Source organism: Drosophila ananassae, chromosome 2L (genome assembly GCF_017639315.1).
Source record: "Drosophila ananassae strain 14024-0371.13 chromosome 2L, ASM1763931v2, whole genome shotgun sequence".
Classification (NCBI taxonomy): domain Eukaryota; kingdom Metazoa; phylum Arthropoda; class Insecta; order Diptera; family Drosophilidae; genus Drosophila; species Drosophila ananassae.
In genome coordinates this window covers 12194172-12214562 of record NC_057927.1, presented here as the reverse complement: position 1 = coordinate 12214562, position 20391 = coordinate 12194172, and the positions used below count along the sequence as shown (strand labels likewise).

Sequence of the window (20391 nt, the reverse complement as noted above, 5' to 3'; positions counted from 1 at the left end):
TAATAACAGCCAAGGGCAAATGAAAATTAAAACTATCGAATGCTCCCTGTATTTCCAACTCGTCAAATTCATTTTCATCCCTTTCAACCCTACACTAGTAATTGAAAACAAAAGTCCAAGAACATAGATTCCAACCACAAGAATGTAAAATTATTTATGCCAAAAATAAATCGAAATGAAAAGTAAAATAAGTCGTATGAGCAGAACGTTGGCATGCTAATAAGTTAGAATAAAAGGACCAAGGATTCCACAAAACCAAATTGCACTCAACGTTCTGTCAATTTCATGTTTATTGCAGATTTTTATTTGATTTTATGTTTGCAACATTTGAATTTATGTGCCGGCCATAAACTGGCGGCGAGTCTAATCCAAAAATTCTTGTAAAATTGCCAAAGCCTCTCTTTCCTCTTGGGGGCTAGCGGGATGAGAAGTTGACCTAAGTCAGGCCATTTTTATTGGCCATTTGGCAACGACGCTGAGGGAAACTTTGCGCCAGCATTGTGGGAGTTGCTGCTGCCACTGGACTTGGCCAATACTCAAGTGGGCGGCTTTCATTGGCGCTTAACTAACTGAAATTAAGTAAACTTTTCTTTTGACTTTCATAAGCCTTTTAATAAGCCATAATCCCCGCTGGCATTATCTGGCCCCCAGTCATAAGCGCACAAAGGACAAACACACACAGACGCACGCATAATAAAATCTAATTAACATCCCCGACGAGCTCGTGATATCCTTCGCGCAATAAAAATCATCAATAGTAGAAAAGAAGTTTATTAAAAGTGATTTTCACCACCAGCACTAGCTCCCCCAAGGATCAGGAATAGTCGGGCAGGGATAACCGGAACTAATGCGGAGAACTAACATTTCCTGGGATGATTAACTTCATAAAACCTGCCTATACGCTAAATTGAAATATTGAAAATTATCCGATAGTCTTGATAATTCTAGATATTTTCTTTTTCTTGAAGCAGTGCTTTTAAACTGGGAAAAATATTTTAATTACTTATAATGCCTTTTCCCTTTAACCCATTTCAGAGCTATCTACCTTAAGGCCTAAAATTTCAATTAAAGGGCATATCCGATTCGTCACAATGATAAAGTCAATGTAATTTTCATTCTTATGTGATTCCTTTTTTTCGTTTGTCAGAAAAGTTATGCGGTAGGCTTTTAATTAGCGACTGCCAACCAGTCAGCCAGCTATCCTGGCCAAAGTCCCAATGCGCATTACGCATACGCAGCGTTGACGCCGAGGCCGAGACCGAGGCGGCCGCTAAAGCTGACTGGCACATTGGCTTTGGGATCGCCGCTGGCTGCTCGGGCACGATTTTAATTAATTAGACTTTTATGAGGCGTACATGCAGCAGTAGGAGCAGTAGCAGTAGCAGTGGCTAAAGCACAGGCATTGTTGGTTTAAGGCCCAGTTATTGTTTTTTTCTCTTCAGAAACCCCTGTTGTTTTTGTTTTCTGTCGGTCTGTGAGCCTAATAAGCGTCAGAGCTTAACACCGCCAACAAAATGTGTATCAAAATTTAGCATTTATTTTTGGTGGACGGGTGAAGTGTGGTAGAAGTTCAGCAGAAGGGGATATGGTGGGACAGTGGAATGGGAGGGTCACACATGTTCATTGGCCGTGTCGTGTGCGGTAATGAAAATTGCGGTGGCATTATGCTCAACATTTGGCATAATTGCAGTCCAGGATATGCGTTTATGCTCAGAGATTACTTTTTGTGGCTGCTGGCCATTGACCAGGACCCAACACCACATCCATGTCCTCCTCATCATCCTCCAACTCCGCGTCGCCACCGGATCGGCTCACCCCGGCCACTATGTACCACCAAAAACAAGAGAAAATGACCAAGCGTAATAAAAGCCAGACGATGTCGCCTTTTGTATGAAGGAATAAAAATAATTCCCAGCTCCCCTATCCGCTCAGCTCTTTGTTGGTTTTGTATTCCAGCTCCGGTTATTGGTATCTCGTATTGCGACTCACTGTTCCCGGTTCCTGTCTTTATTTTCATTTTTTTTTGGGGCAGTTTCGAACCAAATTAATTTCCACTGTTTCATTTTTTTCCCTGACACGTCGCTTCCATCAATTTAAAGCTCTGCAAATATTAAATTACTACAAAAACCAATGTCTTTAAGGATGTGTGTGTGTTAATTGTTTGTTACATGTGAAAAATACTTCCATAAAGGAGGCAATAGAATAATTTTTAATAATAGAGTTAATTAAAAGTAAACCATGCTAGATCTTAGTTTTTGATAGTAGAAATCTTGAAACACTTCATTGTAATTAAATAGATCTTATTCTTTTATTATTCAGTACTTGATAGAAAGGCATTTATTATCGTAAATGTATTCCAAGTGTTTAATACTTTTTGAGGATTTTTGAGGAAAATCAAACAATGGCGAGGAGCAACCAAAAAACGTAAAAGAAACAGTGGGGAAACAATAATTAAAATGCACACGCAACAATTTTCTGGCTAGGCAAATGTACACATAAAAAGTGAATAAAAAATAAAGAATAAACCAAATTATGTTTATTATTATGCACGATGAATGGGAGTGGAAAGTAGGTGGGCGGGGTCAAAGAAGGAAAGGAGATGAAAATCGCAATGAAGGAGTGAGAGAAAAGAAAGCGAGTGACGCCAAGTAATCCGCTTGTTAAAAATAAACGAAAATAAAAGCGATGGATGGAAGATTGGAGCAAGGGGAGATGGTGTTAGGATGATGGTGACGGGGCAGGGGGCAGGATGGAAAGGAAATGGTGGGAGGCCAGAGGAAGCGCACACAAAACATAATCATCATAAACCGGAAATATCCCGACGGCAAAACATCCGCACATAAATTTTTTAAATAGTCTACAATACTTCGTTTTGCCGTTCGGCATTTGCCATTTGCCATCTCTGTTTCTGTTTAGCTCCCTTTATTGTTGTTGTTTCCTCAACTTTTTGTTGTTTTTTTTTGTTGTTGTTGTGTTTGCTGTTGGACTTGTGTTGTTGGCATATCGCGTGTAAATACGTTCAAGTGTCTGTCCTCTCCCCAAAGATGGTCCGAAACGAATAACGAAACCCTGCGCCAAACTTGGCCAACTGCAATAAACACACAAATTAACCCGTAATACCCAAGGACAAGCCAGGACCAAAAGGACAACGTGCCACAATTCCAGTTTGGTTTTACCATTTCATTGTTGTTGTTGTTGTTATTTTTGTTATTGGGCTTATTCCTCTCCTCGTAAGCAGCCCCAAAAACTCCAGCACCAAACTCACATAAATAAAATATTACAATTTTAATTTGTCTCTAATCCCGTTGGACATTGAATGGCTTGTGGCTGCCAGCTCGAGACCGAGCTGGTCTTGGGTACATTTTGCCCCTGAGCCGAGATTTTATAAATTGCTTTAATACACCCGGACCTCCCAGATCGGGCCACTTTTATCTATATGGATTTGTGACCACCAGGCAGTGGGGTAAATAAATCAAATGAAACGCTTTCGCTGACAGAGCTTATAAAGTGGAGGCAAGGTAATGGTTCACTTTTATCTTGAACTTGAATCGAAACGTAAATTAAAAACAATTATGCTGTAAAGAATATTTTTCTGATTCAAACACAATGACATAATCAATAGCCTGTTCAAATTTCCCTTCATCAATGTCAACTTTTGGTCTACTTATTCATGATAGTTTCCCATCAGACTCCATTCGATTCAATCCGGCACACATTGCGTATACGCAATCTGAGCCAACACTTAATTCACTACAGTAAAATCGCAAACGTTTCGATTGTAGCCCACTAAAAATCGCGATTTGAGCCCGGCACTCGACAATAGCCAACGGCACGACACTAACGGTAACTGTTACGGCAACAGCAATAACAACGGTATTCCCGGCAACAGCAACAACGGCAAAACTCAACCAGCTTTGGGCCATTCCTTCTACTTTCTACTGTGGCCGTGTGATTGCGATTCCTACTCACTACCAATGGTGTTGCAAATTTAGCTATGTTTCAGGATTCTTTATTCCATTTTCTGATTTGAAGATTTTCATCTCAAGTTTATTTACAAATTCTTAGTGGTCTTGTTTTAAATTCTTGTATTTAATAATTATTTTTTGGTCAATTAATACAAACACCAAAAACTTATTTATTTTTTATCTAAAAACAATTTTGAATATGAGTATTCAGAATTTTTTAAAATATTAAAGCATAAAATTAAAGTTTCTCATTATCCTTTAAATTATCCTTTAATTTATGTACTATTTACATAAAGTTTTTTTTTTAGCTTCTTCAGCTGCCATCACTGGCTTCCCTCGTCGACTATTGCTTTCAGGTCTCTTTTATTATTTCACGCCATTTCAACAGCCGTAAGCAACAAGATTATTTATGCGTTTTCCTTGCCCAGTCGCAAGCACAATTTAAAATCATCGCAAGCCCGGAGCCGGAGTCCACAGTACGGAGTCCGTATTCCGTAGTCCTCAGTCTGTAGCCCATAGTCTGTAGTCCGTGGTCCGTAGTCCGTGGTCCCGGGCAAAACGCATTTTGTAGACGCGCGTGTTTGGACACAAGTTAGCGAGGGAGTCTGTCCACTGACACTGCCTACTTCGCGGCGTTGTTACAATGTGAACGTTGGCGGGGCTTTCCAGGGTAAAATGGCAGGAGGTGTGAGCACTTGAAGTGCTATAAAATGGCAACTGAGAGATGGAGGCGCTAGCACATTGCTATTGTGATTTTTGGCAATGAATACGAAATGCCGAATGTCTCCGTGCTCGTTTTCGCTCGCCGCTTCCCCAGCAGCCTCCTCTCCATCACTCAACTCCCGCTTCGCCGTGTTGTCTTTTGACAAATGGCTTCGATGATGTTTTTTATTGCCCAGACCTATCTGACGCCGCTGTGTGCCGCCCGGGCTGGTGACATTGTTATGTAGCAGACCCACATATCCAATATATATACATATCAGTACATGTACACGCAGTGCGCATACGTAAACTTCAAATTGTTCTGGGCATATTTCGTTCATTACATTCGACCCAGACTCCCCATTCCCTGCCCCACAGATCTATATATTTGAAGCTAGTCAAACATATAATTTTCTTCCCCCATTTCCGCAACAGTCTATACATATTGAGATTGTGCCCGTCTTAAGATATTAAATTCTACCAAAGAATTTTTTAAAAAGGAAAAGTTTGCGGATTATAACCAATAAGATACTTCATTAATTTATAATATTATTTATTATAAATCACATTTAGTTTCTTCATAGTAAGGGTATAAAATATTTCAGAAAATCCACATTGTCCTTTTTCAGGCTTATTTATTTTTGGTGTTTTTATTGTTGTCATGTTGCTTTGGTCGTAATGGCAGCTCGTAAAAATGTTTCATTTATGCTAAATTCATTTTTGTGCCTTCGAAATCTGTTGCCGCGCCAAAGTAATAAAAGGATTCTTTCCATTTGCTCCCATTTCATTCGTTCAACCGTCCATTCACTCACTCATTCATTCGTTCATTCAGTCACTCAGCTGGTTCGTTTCCTGGTCTCGCAGCGGGTTTCTTCTTCGTGTGTTTTGTGGCTTCCGCATGCCTGACAGAGTTTATTGGTCTACAAATTATATTTGCTTTGTTCGGCAGTTAATGAGTCTGTTAACGTTGTGTGTTAGCGCTTTTGAGTGTTCATAAAATAAGAGAGTGCATACTAAGTAGAGTTTTGAGCTATTCACGGCCACCCACCCTTTGACGCCGCATAATTACCCGATAATGTGCATTCAAATCGTAAAAATCGTTAACCCACTCGAACCATCAAAAAAGCCTTTTAATCCTGGCGCGCTTTATTATGACCATGAAATTGGCTCTCTAAAGTGCTAAAATTTTCACCGGATCGATGCAGGTAAAATAGTTTCAGGTACATATACTTCGGAGTTCACGTTTCGATTTAATTGCCGAATTCACTTAGCATTCAGGCCAATCGAGTTCAACTTTTTATTGCTAAAATTGAAAAATATATTCGACCTTCTTGCTGGTAGATATGCCATTAAACTAGCTTGCAGAGTAACCTTGCCAGACAAATCAGAAATCCAACAAGCTGAGCAGCAATTCACACCACACCACTCAAGAACACAAGGACCAAGGAGTCTGTGCGTCCTTTGGCCAGGACCAGCGAACCATTTCGAAAGTGACAAGCATTAAAACCGAAAGACACGGAGACGCGAAGAGAAAACTGCGAGCCACCCAACCGCCATGTCATTAAATGCGAGAATCCATTAAAAGCCGAAAATCAAACCAACTTTATTGAATATCAAATTAACATGTTCATAAAAATGCGCACATTAAATTAAATGCGGTTCATGGACGAAGGCGACAAACGAGCCGGGGAAGTGAAGGCGCTACCCCACGTCATCAAGAACGAGGACAGTCCAAAACCAATTTCAGAGACTGTGGTGCGAAGAGGAAATAATAAAAATTAACCAGGATAAAAAGGAAGAAAGATATAAAGAGGGCTCTCGAGGCGGGCAACTACGTTTATGAGCTCAAGTTTTTAATTCGAATAAATTTTAAATGGTAACTAAATAAAGGTACGCGGATAACTCATAACACCTTCAAATTATATTATCTTTATAGCTTATTATTTATTATATTAACAACAAAAATATACATGGTCTTATTAGGGAAATTAAAATATCAAAGCAGTTGATAGCAATTTTCAAATTATATGTAAAAGAGATTTAATTTATTCTATTATAGTGGGTTTTTAATAAGTAATAAGTAGAATATTAAATTGTTTTATTTTGCCACTGAAAGTTTATGAAATTTTAATAGTTTCCATCGAAATATGTAAATAAAAATAATTAAATAAAGAAAATCATAAATAAATTATAAAATAATCAGCCTACTTTTTTGGATTGCATCGAATGGTTTTTTGTGAAAGAATATTATATAAGTTTCAGAAGTAGTCTTTTTAAAGTACGTCCAAGTTCAAGCGTCCAAGTCTCGGCGGAAATACAATTGAAAATTTCTTGAATTAGTTATTTTTGGGAAATGAGGAAAAATCAACGCATAAACTCCCAGATTCCGTAACAAGGCGTCCGTGGCGCTTCGCCTTTGCTGGCCTGTGAAAATAGCAAGAACATTTTATTTATTTATTACGCTTAGGTGACAAGGACATCGGAGGAGATTTCGCCAGCTCCTCTTTCCGCCTACCGATGCTCCATCCCTGTGGATCTTTCTTTTCCGCTTTGTGTGTGTAATTAAGTGAGGCATAAATAAAATGCCTTTTTAGTATTCATCACAATTTATGCTAAGCTCTCAAAGCATCAAGTTGCCTATGACAAGGCGCCAGAATCTTTTTCGCATTCCGTCCGGGCTCCGGGTGGGTGGCATTGAGTGGGCGGTTGGTCGGTTGGTTGGATCTTGTATCTTGCTACTCTGTTGCATAACTAAGTGCGCCGGGCGCCGGGGCACCAACAAATGGTGGGTGTCCTGGTGGGAGGATTACGAGAACCGCTAGTTCCGAGTCCCTCGCACATTCCACGATTGGCGACGGCGGCTTCGTAGCTCATCAAATATGCAATTAAATCAGTTTCCATTTAATTAAACCGGAAGTGCGTTGGCTGAAATTTTCCCCACCCTATCCTCTCTCTCACTCTGTTCTTCCCTCTCGTTTTCATATTGGTTGTGTATTGGCATCCCTTCCTCACACTCTGGTTTTTGATTTTTAAGTGCTGGGATTTTTACATTTTTATGAGGTTTTTCACTGCATTTCATTGGTCTATCTCGCTCCTTCTGGCTCTTTACATCTGGCTCATTGACTATTTTGCATTTTATTGAATTGAATTGTAGGCGGAACCGGAAAAGAATGGGTAGCCACAAATGATTCAGTTCTAAGCATGCAAAGTTTCTCTGATGAAGGCTTATCCAGCAATTAGTTAGCCATTGGCATTGCCATGAAGATGGAATGCAATTGCCGTTGCCGTTGCCGTTGCCGTTGCCGTTGCCGTTGCTATTGCTGTTGCCTTGACTGAGCTTTAAGGCCTTTTGGAGCGGACTAATTAAACCACGCGAAATGTGCGCCTTAAGTTATGCCACACTCAAAAACAACAGCAACAATGAAATTGCTGCTTTTCTGTTTCAGGCTTCTGCATCTGCATCTGCTTCTGCTGCCTCGCTGCTTGTGCTTATTTCTTAATTATTAATTAAGAATGAAAACAAGGCAAAAAGTGAGTTGCATGCGCGTACTTTCGCTGGAATTGCCACAATTTCAGCAAGACGCCCGTGAGCGTGCTAAGGCTTTCCCCACACTAACATATATGGGCATTTAAAGTGCATTATCGATTTGAACAAACAATCTGAGAGTTAAAAGCTAAGAAGATTTAACAATTCTATTGGGAATAACATATTAAATGTAATTGTATATAATTTCTTAATCCAACTACTAGTAGTTGTCTAGTAATCCAATAAGTAAATGTATGTATATCATTTATCATAAACCTCACAAATAATATATTCAGCTCATCAACCCATAGATGCAGTAAGAGCATCCAACTACTCCCATTGAAAACAGTTAGCAATTTTGGTATTTTACTGCTTTGGCAGTCTCGTCAAGATGTTTGAATACAACAACTGTGTCACTTCAAAACTCGGTCCAAAACCCTCCCCCGCCTCAGGGGCCGTCTCCTGTATACCTTGCGTATTATCTAGCGTTATCAACGGCAACCAACGACAACAATGAGGATGAAAACGAAGACGAAGGCAAAGACGATGTTTCCATAAGTTAATTTGCGTCTCATGTATGCATGCTTACATTTGCATGTGTGTCAGCCAGGATATACATATATGGCATGCATTTATGTACATACATACATACGTAGGTGGTTTGCATTAAAACTTGAAAATTTAAATCCCCTAAGTGATGCAACTTCAACTGTTTCACAAGTGGCTATATGAGTGTAGTATATGTATCTCTTCTTGTTCCAGTATCTTATAGCGTCTGTGGCGCTTGTAATTAGCATGAAAATAACTTTCTGTGTACTGCTCGAGGCGAAACTTTAAAGATTTTTCACCGCACACAAGCAAACGAACATACGCCTTACCAGTACTTGACACATAATTGAAATAAATGCATATTTAATGAATTGCGCATAGCTGCTAATATGTGTCATCTATCAATGTACTAGCTTTGACCAGTAATTGATTTTACGTATTTATCACGCAAATTAATGTTTATTAGCTCAATATCAAAACTTATCACTTAGCCTACACTGCGTATGATTGATATTTTCAAGTACTTATTATCCACTTAACCATCACACATCAACAACGTCATAAGACAACTTAAATTTTACTAAAGTTTGTTGAACTTTTTAATCTGAAATTTTCACATAAGCAAGTTGGGGATAATTGCTCCAATTAAAAGATAAATTTTATGAAAAGGAATCTAGAAAAGTGACTTGTAATTCATGCATGTCAATAATTGGGCTACTATTGCTCACTATTGAAGTTGAGTTTCTAAGACTAAAGACTTTCTATGTGTGTTCTCAAAATGTATTTCTCCAAACGGCAAATATTAGTAGGTTTCACTAGTAGGTTACTTGGATTTCTAGAAAACTACCTTTAACTACACATATCTTTTAAGGCCTAGCTGATTGTCCGTTTGAGGCGTTTTTTTTGGAATGGGCTTCTCAACAAATACCCGAATAACACATTTGACCATATTGGTGAGCTACCACAAAGGAGAACCGAAGCATTCTGCCCCTTACTCCTTCTGCACTGCCTTTCTTTGCTTTCTTTTTTTCAATTTTAATTACAAAACTTTTCATTTCGCAACCCTGGGCTATTGAAGCGAGGGTGCGGTCGGGGTAGCGAGAAAGGGAAGAGGAAGGGTTCCTGTTGGGGCGCCACGCTTGATTACAGGGCGTGCTTATGCGCTGATTGCTTGGCTATGAGTTCCATTCACTCGTTTCTGGCCATCAGCCCAGTCCCCTTTCCAAGCTACTCCTCGGCCCCTGGATCCTGCCTCACTGATTGTTTCATGCAGCTTGACTTTGCCATCATTATTGGCTATTTGGTCGGTATTTTTACTCTGTCTCTGTATTTTTCCCAATGCTTCCCATTTATTTTAGACTTTTTGTGTTTGATTTCGTTTTTGTCCGTATTGTTTTTTTTTTTGGTTCGCTAAAAATGCCACATAGTTGTCCTTTTTATTATTAATTTTCTTTTGGGTGCAAACCGAAGAGACCAAACTCTTTATCAAACATTGTTCTGATGTTTTTATTGCTTTCTAAATACTTTTGTGTGGCATCAGCGATTGTTTGTCCAATGCCAGAAGCGAAATACTTTTCATAAGTCAAGAGTCATTATAGAAACTTGTTAAGTGTATCCGGAAATTACACTAAAATTTTATTTAGGAATTACTTAAATGAACAACTTCAAACAAAAATAAGCAGTTCTTTGTAGTAAAGGATTCTTTTACAAACTATACATAATAATATAATTATTAAAGATTAATTTCCATATATTGCCAGAAATAAGATGATTGTTTATTTTGTACAATTAATTTAATCAAATGTAATTTGCGGAAAACCTATCTTGTATACATTTAGAAAGTGTATAATGTCGACTTTTCCACCTGATTACCCCCAAAGGTCTTTCTAGCGATACTTCTACCTTTTTCGGGGCTTATTTTCTTTTTAACCTTTTTCCAGTTGAACTTTTGTCCAAAGGCAAATGCCAAGCATTTTTCGCAAGGATTACGGCCGAGTTTCATTTAACCAAATTAATTTTACAAAATTAATGACGGGTATGTCTCCTTACCCCACTTTCCGCTACCGTTTCCGTTTCAATTCCGCCTCAACTCCCACCCGATTAACCATAAAAATCTTTTTAAAAGTGTTGTGTGCATATGTTTTGTTTCAGGATCTAGGTAAAATATGCTGAAAATGTTGCCATACTGTTGGCAGGCGAAAGAGTTGACAGCCATCTCCTGCTGTGAGAGAGACAGTTACATGTCGTATTGCACACTGTGATTGTGGGCCGCAATGGGCGGGGCAGAGATAGGAGAGTCTGCCTTGCCGACTACAACGACGAATTACAATTATGATGACACAAATTGGTTATGTCTCTCCACGTGTGTGTTTTTGTTTCTGGTGCTTTTGTGTCCTGCCTTCAAGTTGATTTTGTTGCTTTTTTGGTTTTCTAACAACCCAAAATGTCAGGATACCTTGACAGGATACATGGCATGTGGAGCTTGTCATCGTTCCGTTGGCATTCAGTTGCCTCTCTATCATCCCTATACATATATTTCTTCGGCTTAGCCCCAAAGCGAATAAAAACAAAATCGTAAAAAATCATAAAGCATAATGCTGAAAAATGTATGCAAGAAATTGCTTGCTAGCCTTCTGGCCAGGCCAGCATAGCCTAACATAAAATATGAAATTACATATAATAAAAAATCCAGTCATAAAGTTGTTTGCCACTGCGTAAGCCTCACTCTTTGATGCTGTCCCTGTTGCCGGGACTATATTTATACTCTTTTCCATGGATTCTGCTTTAAATCCTGAATTTCTGCATTCTTCGAGCGCGAAAAAGCCACTAGAACAAATTACATTTGATTGGAAAGATAATTGCCTAAGATTGAAAAACGTACACAAAAATGGAAACTACTTCAAATAGAAAGGAAACAAAATGCGTAGCCGCCCGAAACTCTTGTTCTTCCAAATTGAAAAGGACAACCCAAAAAATAGGGAATCGACCTACAAATCGTTTAAGGTATTCCGCTCAAGATTCGGATGGAAATTGGCCAAGATATTACAATCGCTGGGGGCCATATTGTCCTTCCATGCGTTTGTCACCCCTTTTGAAGGGGATCCCCCAGAAAATTTGATGAAAAAACTAAAAAATATTTCGTTCTAAGATTTTGATGCAGAATGGTGGAGAATCAATCTACAAATTGTTTAAGGTATTCCGCTCAAGAATCGGATGGAAATTGGCCAAAATATTGCAATCGCTGGGGGCCATATTGTCCTTCCATGCGTTTTTCACCCCTTTTGAAGAAAATTTGATGAAAAATGAAAAAAATATTTCGTTCTAAGATTTTGATGCAGAATGATGGAGAATCAATATACAAATCGTTTAGGGAATTCCGCTCAAGAATCAGATGGAAATTGGCCAAGATATTACAATCGCTGGGGACCATATTGTTCTTCCATGCGTTTGTCACCACTTTTGAAGGGGATCCCCCAGAAAATTTGATGAAAAATCTAAAAAATATTTCGTCCTAAGATTTTGATGCAGAATGATGGAGAATCGACCTACAAATCGTTTAAGGTATTCCGCTCAAGATTCGGATGGAAATTGGCCAAGATATTACAATCGCTGGGGGCCATATTGTCCTTCCATGCGTTTTTCACCCCTTTTGAAGAAAATTTGATGAAAAATGTAAAAAATATTTCGTTCTAAGATTTTGATGCAGAATGATGGAGAATCAATATACAAATCGTTTAGGGAATTCCGCTCAAGAATCAGATGGAAATTGGCCAAGATATTACAATCGCTGGGGGCCATATTGTCCTTCCATGCGTTTGTCACCACTTTTGAAGGGGATCCCCCAGAAAATTTGATGAAAAATCTAAAAAATATTTCGTTCTAAGATTTTGATGCAGAATGATGGAGAATCGATCTACAAATCGTTTAAGGTATTCCGCTCAAGATTCGGATGGAAATTGGCCAAGATATTACAATCGCTGGGGGCCATATTGTCCTTCCATGCGTTTGTCACCACTTTTGGAGGGGATCCCCCAGAAAATTTGATGAAAAATCTAAAAAATATTTCGTGCTAAGATTTTGATGCAGAATGATGGAGAATCGATCTACAAATCGTTTAAGGTATTCCGCTCAAGATTCGGATGGAAATTGGCCAAGATATTACAATCGCTGGGGGCCATATTGTCCTTCCATGCGTTTGTCACCACTTTTGAAGGGGATCCCCCAGAAAATTTGATGAAAAATCTAAAAAATATTTCGTTCTAAGATTTTGATGCAGAATGATGGAGAATCGATCTACAAATCGTTTAAGGTATTCCGCTCAAGATTCGGATGGAAATTGGCCAAGATATTACAATCGCTGGGGGCCATATTGTCCTTCCATGCGTTTGTCATACCTTTTGAAGGGGATCCCCCAGAAAATTTGATGAAAAATCTAAAAAATATTTCGTTCTAAGATTTTTATGCAGAATGATGGAGAATCGACCTACAAATCGTTTAGGGAATTCCGCTCAAGAATCAGATGGAAATGGGCCAAGATATTGAAATCACTGGGGACCGTATTGTCCTTCCATGCGTTTGTCACCCCTTTTGAAGGGGATCCCCCAGAAAATTTGATGAAAAATCGAAAAAATTTTTCGTTCTAAGATTTTGATGCAGAATGATGGAGAATCAATCTACAAATCGTTTAAGGTATTCCGCTCAAGAATCAGATGGAAATGGGCCAAGATATTGAAATCACTGGGGACCGTATTGTCCTTCCATGCGTTTGTCACCCCTTTTGAAGGGGATCCCCCAGAAAAATTGATGAAAAATCTAAAAAATATTTCGTTCTAAGATTTTGATGCAGAATGATGGAGAATCAATCTACAAATCGTTTAAGGTATTCCGCTCAAGAATCAGATGGAAATGGGCCAAGATATTGAAATCACTGGGGACCGTATTGTCCTTCCATGCGTTTGTCACCACTTTTGAAGGGGATCCCCCAGAAAATTTGATGAAAAATCTAAAAAATATTTCGTTCTAAGATTTTGATGCAGAATGATGGAGAATCGATCTAAAAATCGTTTAAGGTATTCCGCTCAAGAATCAGATGGAAATTGGCCTAGATATTGCAATCGCTGGGGACCGTATTGTCCTTCCATGCATTTTTCACAGGTCTTAACAGTCTTGAAGGTTCCAAAAATATTGGATTTTAAAGCAGAATGATAATGAATCGATCTAAAACTCGCTTAAGGCATTCCGTTCATGGATCTTATGGAAATTGGCCATGATATCATCTATGCTGGGGGCACTATTGTCCTTCAATATGGCTAGAAAAATGTCCCAGTGACCTTTCCAACAAATAAAGTTCGTAAATGTTCCCTTACCCCCAGTCAATTGGAAAAGCGGAAAATTGATTTATTAAAATCTAACGAATATGTACCAGGACCTCTGCCTTTGTACGAAAGTCAATTGCTAATAACCGCTGCCTTACGGCTGTGTGTGCGTGTCCTGTTTTTGGGGACGATAGGAGCTGGGAGAGAAAAACAATTTGTAGTAACAGACCTCCCGCATACAAACGACCATTTCAACCCTCTGGGCAAGGATTCCCCACCCGCCAACTGTACCAACTTTCCCACCTGCTGGCCACAACAATATCACCAACAACAACAATAACAAAAAAAACAAAGAAAGCATATAAATAACAATGTAGCCACTGAATATGGGGAGCTCAGTAGCATTAGGGGTGGGGTAAAAATGGAAACGAAAATGAAAATTGTTTACGCTGGCCGTGGCGCTCTTTTTCGCCTCCAGCAGAAGACCTTAACTTATTAAATTATTGTTTCGACCATAATTTCAACGACACTAAAATTAAAAAACCATTACCGAGAGCCAAAAAGCATTATTTGCTAAAAATGCCAAATGGAGCAAAGCACCACGGGCTAGACCAAGCCGAAGCCAAAGTATCCAAGGGCGCTACAATGTGTGGGTGTGCGCCGCCACCCTCAGGCCATGGCCATGGCCATAGCAGGAAAATATATTTCCGCTTAATTTATTAACGATTTTTGTTAGCTATAAACTTTTCATGCGTATGTGTGGGTGTTATGTGAGGGCTCTCTCCTCTCCACTAAGTGATTTTTATCTAAGGATAGCGGGTGGGAGTATTCTCGTGGCGTTTGTTTTTTTTACGATTTTCACATAATTATAATTGAAATTGCGACGACGCAGCCGTGAGCCGACGACTTCCATTCGAGTGCCAATAAATAATAGAATCAAGTCATAAACTGATAAATGATGTGCCACCATCATCAGCCATGGGATGAGAATGCGGATGAGTGGGCGTCTTAGGGTAGCAGTTACCTTCTGCCCCTCCTGGTTTCACCCACTTTTTCGGCAGTAATAAACAAAGTTAATCATTTAGGATAATTGAAATTTTTACGAGACACTCAAAGTTATGTTTGCCTCTTTCTTTGGCGCTTTTCTCGTTTTTTTTTTGGCATTTCTGGCAGGGCAGGTAGCTTAGGCGGAGACCCTCATTAGGCTAACCCTCCGCAGGGCTTTCCTGGGTTCGATGTCTAAGTGTTATGTACTTATAGATGCAAGCTGTTGATTGGAATTATGCCGTATACCCGGACAAACAATGTCCAATGGAAAGAGATGGGTAATGTTTGTATAAGGGCACACACGTGGCCCATGAAAACGCCAGAATTTATGCAACAGAATGGCAAATCAGACATAAAGGACGCCGGCTCGAAGTCTGAAGTCTGGAATACGTGTGGGAGCAGAACTTTACTGTGCAGAAAATATTTATTTTATCTCGAAAATAAGGCATCGTAGAGTGCTCTGGCCTAATGTCAATTCTAGCCCTGTGTGATCGAGCCTGAACAGGGTCAGTATCATCCCTTGCTTTGAGTGAGGTGGTACTAAAAAAAAAAGTTGCTCAAAAGTGCGAAACGGTAATTTCAAAAATTTTCAAATTTGTGTGAAAAAAAATTTAAAAGTAAATTTTTTAATATAGTTGAATTCAACGTTTCGCAAACGCAATGTACGTGAAAATAAAATTCGAAAACGAAAAGACTGGGAAGGTAAGAATCTATAAAAAGAGAAAATAAATGGTCCATTATTGGATCTCCTTTTCTAGAATGATCATATATGCGAGCTGCCGGATTCGGCCATAGTGCTAGATTTAAAAACGGAATTGCAGCGGGTTTTGAATATTGTCCCAGATCAGCAGGAAATAAAATTTGCATGGCGTGAGCTACGCAACGCTGAAATTATTAAAAGGAGTCTCAGACAGTTGAAGCCAAATGAGGATATTGCTAATTCTGATTTATCTATTACGTTCCTGAAACAAGGTGAGTTCTTTGGGTTTATACAATTCTTCAGCAGGAAAGATGGCGAGAAGCTGTCCACCTCGGCTCGACTTGTGCCGAAATCCACAACAGGAGTGGATTTGAAACGTCACTATGAAGGCGATGAGAATGTCGTCCCGGCCAAGCGGTACGTAAATGGACATTTTAAGGATAGGGTATGGGCTTTACCATCTTTATATTTTTAGGCCCCGGTTGACACTTTCTGGAGAACATACTTCAGATTTTTCATATTTTAGAAACGAAAATAAAATGATAAAAATAAGCTCCAAAAAAATTAATATGGCGAAAAAATGTAAGGTAGAGCCATCTTGCTCGTATGAATCACAAGATGATAATGATAACGATGATGATAATGATGATGATAATGAGGAAGATAATGATGAAGATGATGATGATGAAGATGATGATGAAGATGATGATAACGATGATTATAACGATGAGGATGATGAGTCAGCAGTCCAGTGTACAGATGTGCGCAAGGACTGCTGTTATTCGAAAAAGTGCGGCAAACCTGATATGCGTCCTCCCTACGCTGTTACCCTACCTGAAAATCGACGATATGGCTTGGTTATAAGCCATAGCGACCCCTCAGCCGAAGAAGTTGATATGGCTGCAATTATGGGGCATCTTTTTGTATTATTTGAAGAATGTGTTGCAGCAGATTTGAAATTTTCAGATTGCACCCCTATGGCAACATTCTGTTCAAATTTGTTGATTGTTTGTGATGATGACGATACTGTTGCTTGGATGATTGAAGCAATAAGCGGCGTATGCCCGCCACATTGCAGCTTACCGTTCATCAAGTTCTTTGGATTAGTGAAGGCTTCTTTCGTCCTTCCGCTGATCGTTCCGGACAAGTTGCTCTGTGCCATTTTCGAACAACTGGAGCTACAAAACTGTGGAATCGAGACACATAAATGGAGCGTGGTTGGAAGATATCCCTTGGACCCTTGCGCCGACGACTTTGAGGATAAAGTGGTGTCTCATCTTTGCGACAACGACGAAATTCTTCTCTATATTGACGTAGAGAGTCGGGATTACATTATAGAACACTGCAGTAAACTAAAGTATTGCTTCTGGCGATTGACATTTGAATTTGATTGTTCCTAAAATATTTTTTAAACATTTTCAAAATTTTCACGCCTAATTTTGGCCATTTAATCAAATAAGCTAAATTAGTAATCCAGAATTTTCGAAACTGAAACCTTCAAATTCAAATACAATCGTCGGCAACACTTTCCACAATCATTCTTCATTCTATTCGTAAATTTTTGTACTGTTTTTTGGCCAGTTTTGAAATTTTGTAATTTAAAATTTATATCTGCAAAATTGTTATCCAGAATTTTTGAAACAGACACCTTTTACATAGTTACATAGATACATTACATACATCGAAAAAGAAGTAATGAAGACACGTGAATACACCAAGACACGCAGAAGTGGAGGAAAACGGAAGCTGCATCTTTTAAATTAAGTCTGTTATTGTATAGAATATTTTGGAATTTCATTTTTGTAAATTTTGGTTAATAAACTAGAATGTAAAACTTATCTACATTGATATAGTTATGTAGCAATTTGTTTATTCAATTTATTTAAATTATTAATAAAATTTATAAATCAATTGAAAATAAAAGTAACATAATTATTTACCTGCAAAAATAGTTCGTTCACCCTGCTACCCATTTGGGTGGTCTTTTAGGCCCGAATAGCATATCAAAACTACATTAAAATTAAATATTAAATTAAAGGGCATCGTAAACGCAGAACAACGAACCCATCAGACACCCAGGGAGAGTGCCAGAGAAGGGGGCGAAAGAGTTACCTGTTCGCAAAGTGTCGACGCCTCAAATTTCATCACACCACAAAAAAAGGGAAAAATCCCAAATGCAGGAGAATCGAAACTCAACCCAAAAAATAAAGAAAATGGAACATAAGCCAACTGACAATATGTTCAACGCAGATGGTGGCAGGAGGTGATGAGGTGGGATGACTTGGATTAAGGTTCACAAAAAAAAATCAAATGGCCAGGGAAAACTCCACTGATATTACAAATGGAGGAAAAAATATAATTGTCATAAGCTGAGAGTTTTACGTCATTTTAGAATTTGAATTTGAGAGATGGCCGAAATATCATAAAAATTGCTGCACCCAACAGTAATGAAGTTTCCAGTTTTTTCGCAGTGTGGCTGCCATTGCTGCACTTATCGATATCGGCATCAAAGTCTCGTAATGCCGGCACTCGCACTTGTCAGCCTAAAAGATGACAGTGATGGCAATGTGTTATTCTTGCCACAGTGTTGCCCAGAAAAAGAGATGGCTACAGCTAAAGAGGGAGAAAGTGAGCGAGAGAAAGAGTGAGACGTAAGAACGCGAGGTCCTGGCGGGTTAACACATATTACGGCCCTTGCGTATTGATGTCGATCAAACCAATATATGTGCATGCCTGAGTGCGGGTATCTCGCTCCTTTCGCAAAGATATTTCAGAGTGTGTGCGGATGTATCCAACGCAATTGAGGTCATGTCCATGCGGCATTCATTGTCGACATCGGCGATGGCGACGTATATGCCAAAGCATTAACTCGGCATTTGTTTCAAGCCGCTCTGAGGCAAGTCCGAGCTGGGTGACATCGGTTGTAGGGGTCTTGTGGGGGTGGACAGATAGCGCAAGTTTGGCCGAGAGTTGCGACATATTGAAAATCATTGCACACACACACAAACACTGCGCGCATATAGCAAGGATATAACAGGAGCAACACAAAAAAAAAAGGGAAATATGTATGAGGGCTGAGGGGTGAACTGAAACAACGTATTGAAAGACAAACGGCATTGGCATCAATTTTTATTTGCCTTTGTGTTTTGGTATGGATAAAAAAATTTTTATTACATTGAAAATTTGCATAAAATATTTAAGCCAAATGGTCGGTCGATTGTACGGTTTGGAAATGTAGGAAAAAAGCCTTTTTCGATGTGGTGGCAGGGGCCTACCAAAAATGGATGGGATTTGTTGGCTGAGGATTTGACAAGCCTTTCGGCAAGAATGGCGGAGGAAGTAAGACCGAACCGGTTTCGAGATGAGGGAATTACAATTGATGGAAACTGACCTTTAATGTGGGCCATAGGGTCGACTCTATGGCATATTGTAAAAGCCATAACTGTATCATTTATATCAACAATAGTCAATGACTTTTATCAAGCATATCTTAAGTCTTTAAAACATGAGTTTCTTTTTTGAAATCTTAAAAAAGTTTTCTTTTTTGAGAATATGCGCAAACGAATAGAGAATAGAGAGGAAACTTAAAAGATTCGCTGCACGTTCGCATCTTTAACGCCATATGTTGACTTTTGCTACAATTTTCATTCTAACCCACCCCCAAACTGGGTGGAGTAGGGGTGGATATATCCTTTATCTTATATACGCTATTTTATGCCTGCACCACACCGCACAGTCCCCCACTCATTGATGCTGTTGTCTTTTTTTCGCAATAGATTGTGCCACCACACTTTGGCATTTTATAGCATAAACTTTCATTTGTTTTTCTTCGTTTTTTCTTGGCCTTTTTTATTTTATTTTTTTTGTGGATGTTTTCCACATTTTTGTTGGCCCCATTGTTGTTGTTAGTGCTCGTAATGCGCTCATGTAGTTGTAACACTTTGTCCCTCTCTCGCCCTCTATCTTTCCATGTATGTTTTTGCCTTCTCCCTTTTTCAGATGGGACGCATATGTTAACCCACGGATACATAGGAGCGAGCCTGATGTCTTGACATCTGTCTACCAGGACCGCCGCCTTCTAATGCCACCCACCCACATCCCATCCGTTTTTCGACTTTGACAATCGTCCAAAAATGTAGATTTGCATGCACATCAGCAATGGGCATACATTTATCTCGGCCACTGTCGTCGACTCAGGCCGCCAGTTGTTGGCCTCGTAATGGGATGTTAGGCTGACGGGGAGCGGAATGAGGCACTTGCTGGAAAACTCCAATGCGATAGCTTTAATTTTGCATCCAATCCTTTAAGCTTCAAAGGTAACAAGTGCCTTGAATTGAATTTGAAAGGATTTATTTTTAAATGACTTAAAACACAAGGGAAATATTAAAATTAAAATTTATTTATTAAACCTCTAGTACTTAACTTTATAACTTAAGTCAAAAGTTCAACTTAAGTCAAAAAAGTCAAGTCCAAAAAGTCTGGGTTTTAATTTTAATATGAATACAGTGCGAAGGTAACAGTCTTATAGGGAATTCGGCTAAAATGATTGAATCCAGTAAGTGCAACAGTTTATTTGCATATATTGCA

General features: G+C 39.1%; 1 protein-coding gene and 1 long non-coding RNA gene across 2 annotated transcripts; one reads left to right on the top strand and one right to left on the bottom strand.

Annotated features, from left to right (window-relative positions):
• Positions 1 to 6851: 6851 nt before the first annotated feature.
• LOC116656580 lies at positions 6852 to 7466 on the bottom strand. Its single transcript, XR_004311542.2, has 2 exons — positions 7183 to 7466; positions 6852 to 7091 (listed from the first exon to the last, which is right to left on the bottom strand). It is a non-coding gene; the product is annotated as an uncharacterized LOC116656580 (long non-coding RNA).
• Positions 7467 to 15558: 8092 nt separating this feature from the next.
• Positions 15559 to 17642, top strand: LOC6499529. Its single transcript, XM_001954396.4, has 4 exons — positions 15559 to 15677; positions 15740 to 15806; positions 15863 to 16221; positions 16280 to 17642. The coding sequence occupies exons 2-4, from the start codon at positions 15765 to 15767 to the stop codon at positions 17202 to 17204; spliced, it is 1326 nt and encodes a 441-aa protein (XP_001954432.2). The 5' UTR covers positions 15559 to 15677; positions 15740 to 15764; the 3' UTR covers positions 17205 to 17642.
• Positions 17643 to 20391: the final 2749 nt, after the last annotated feature.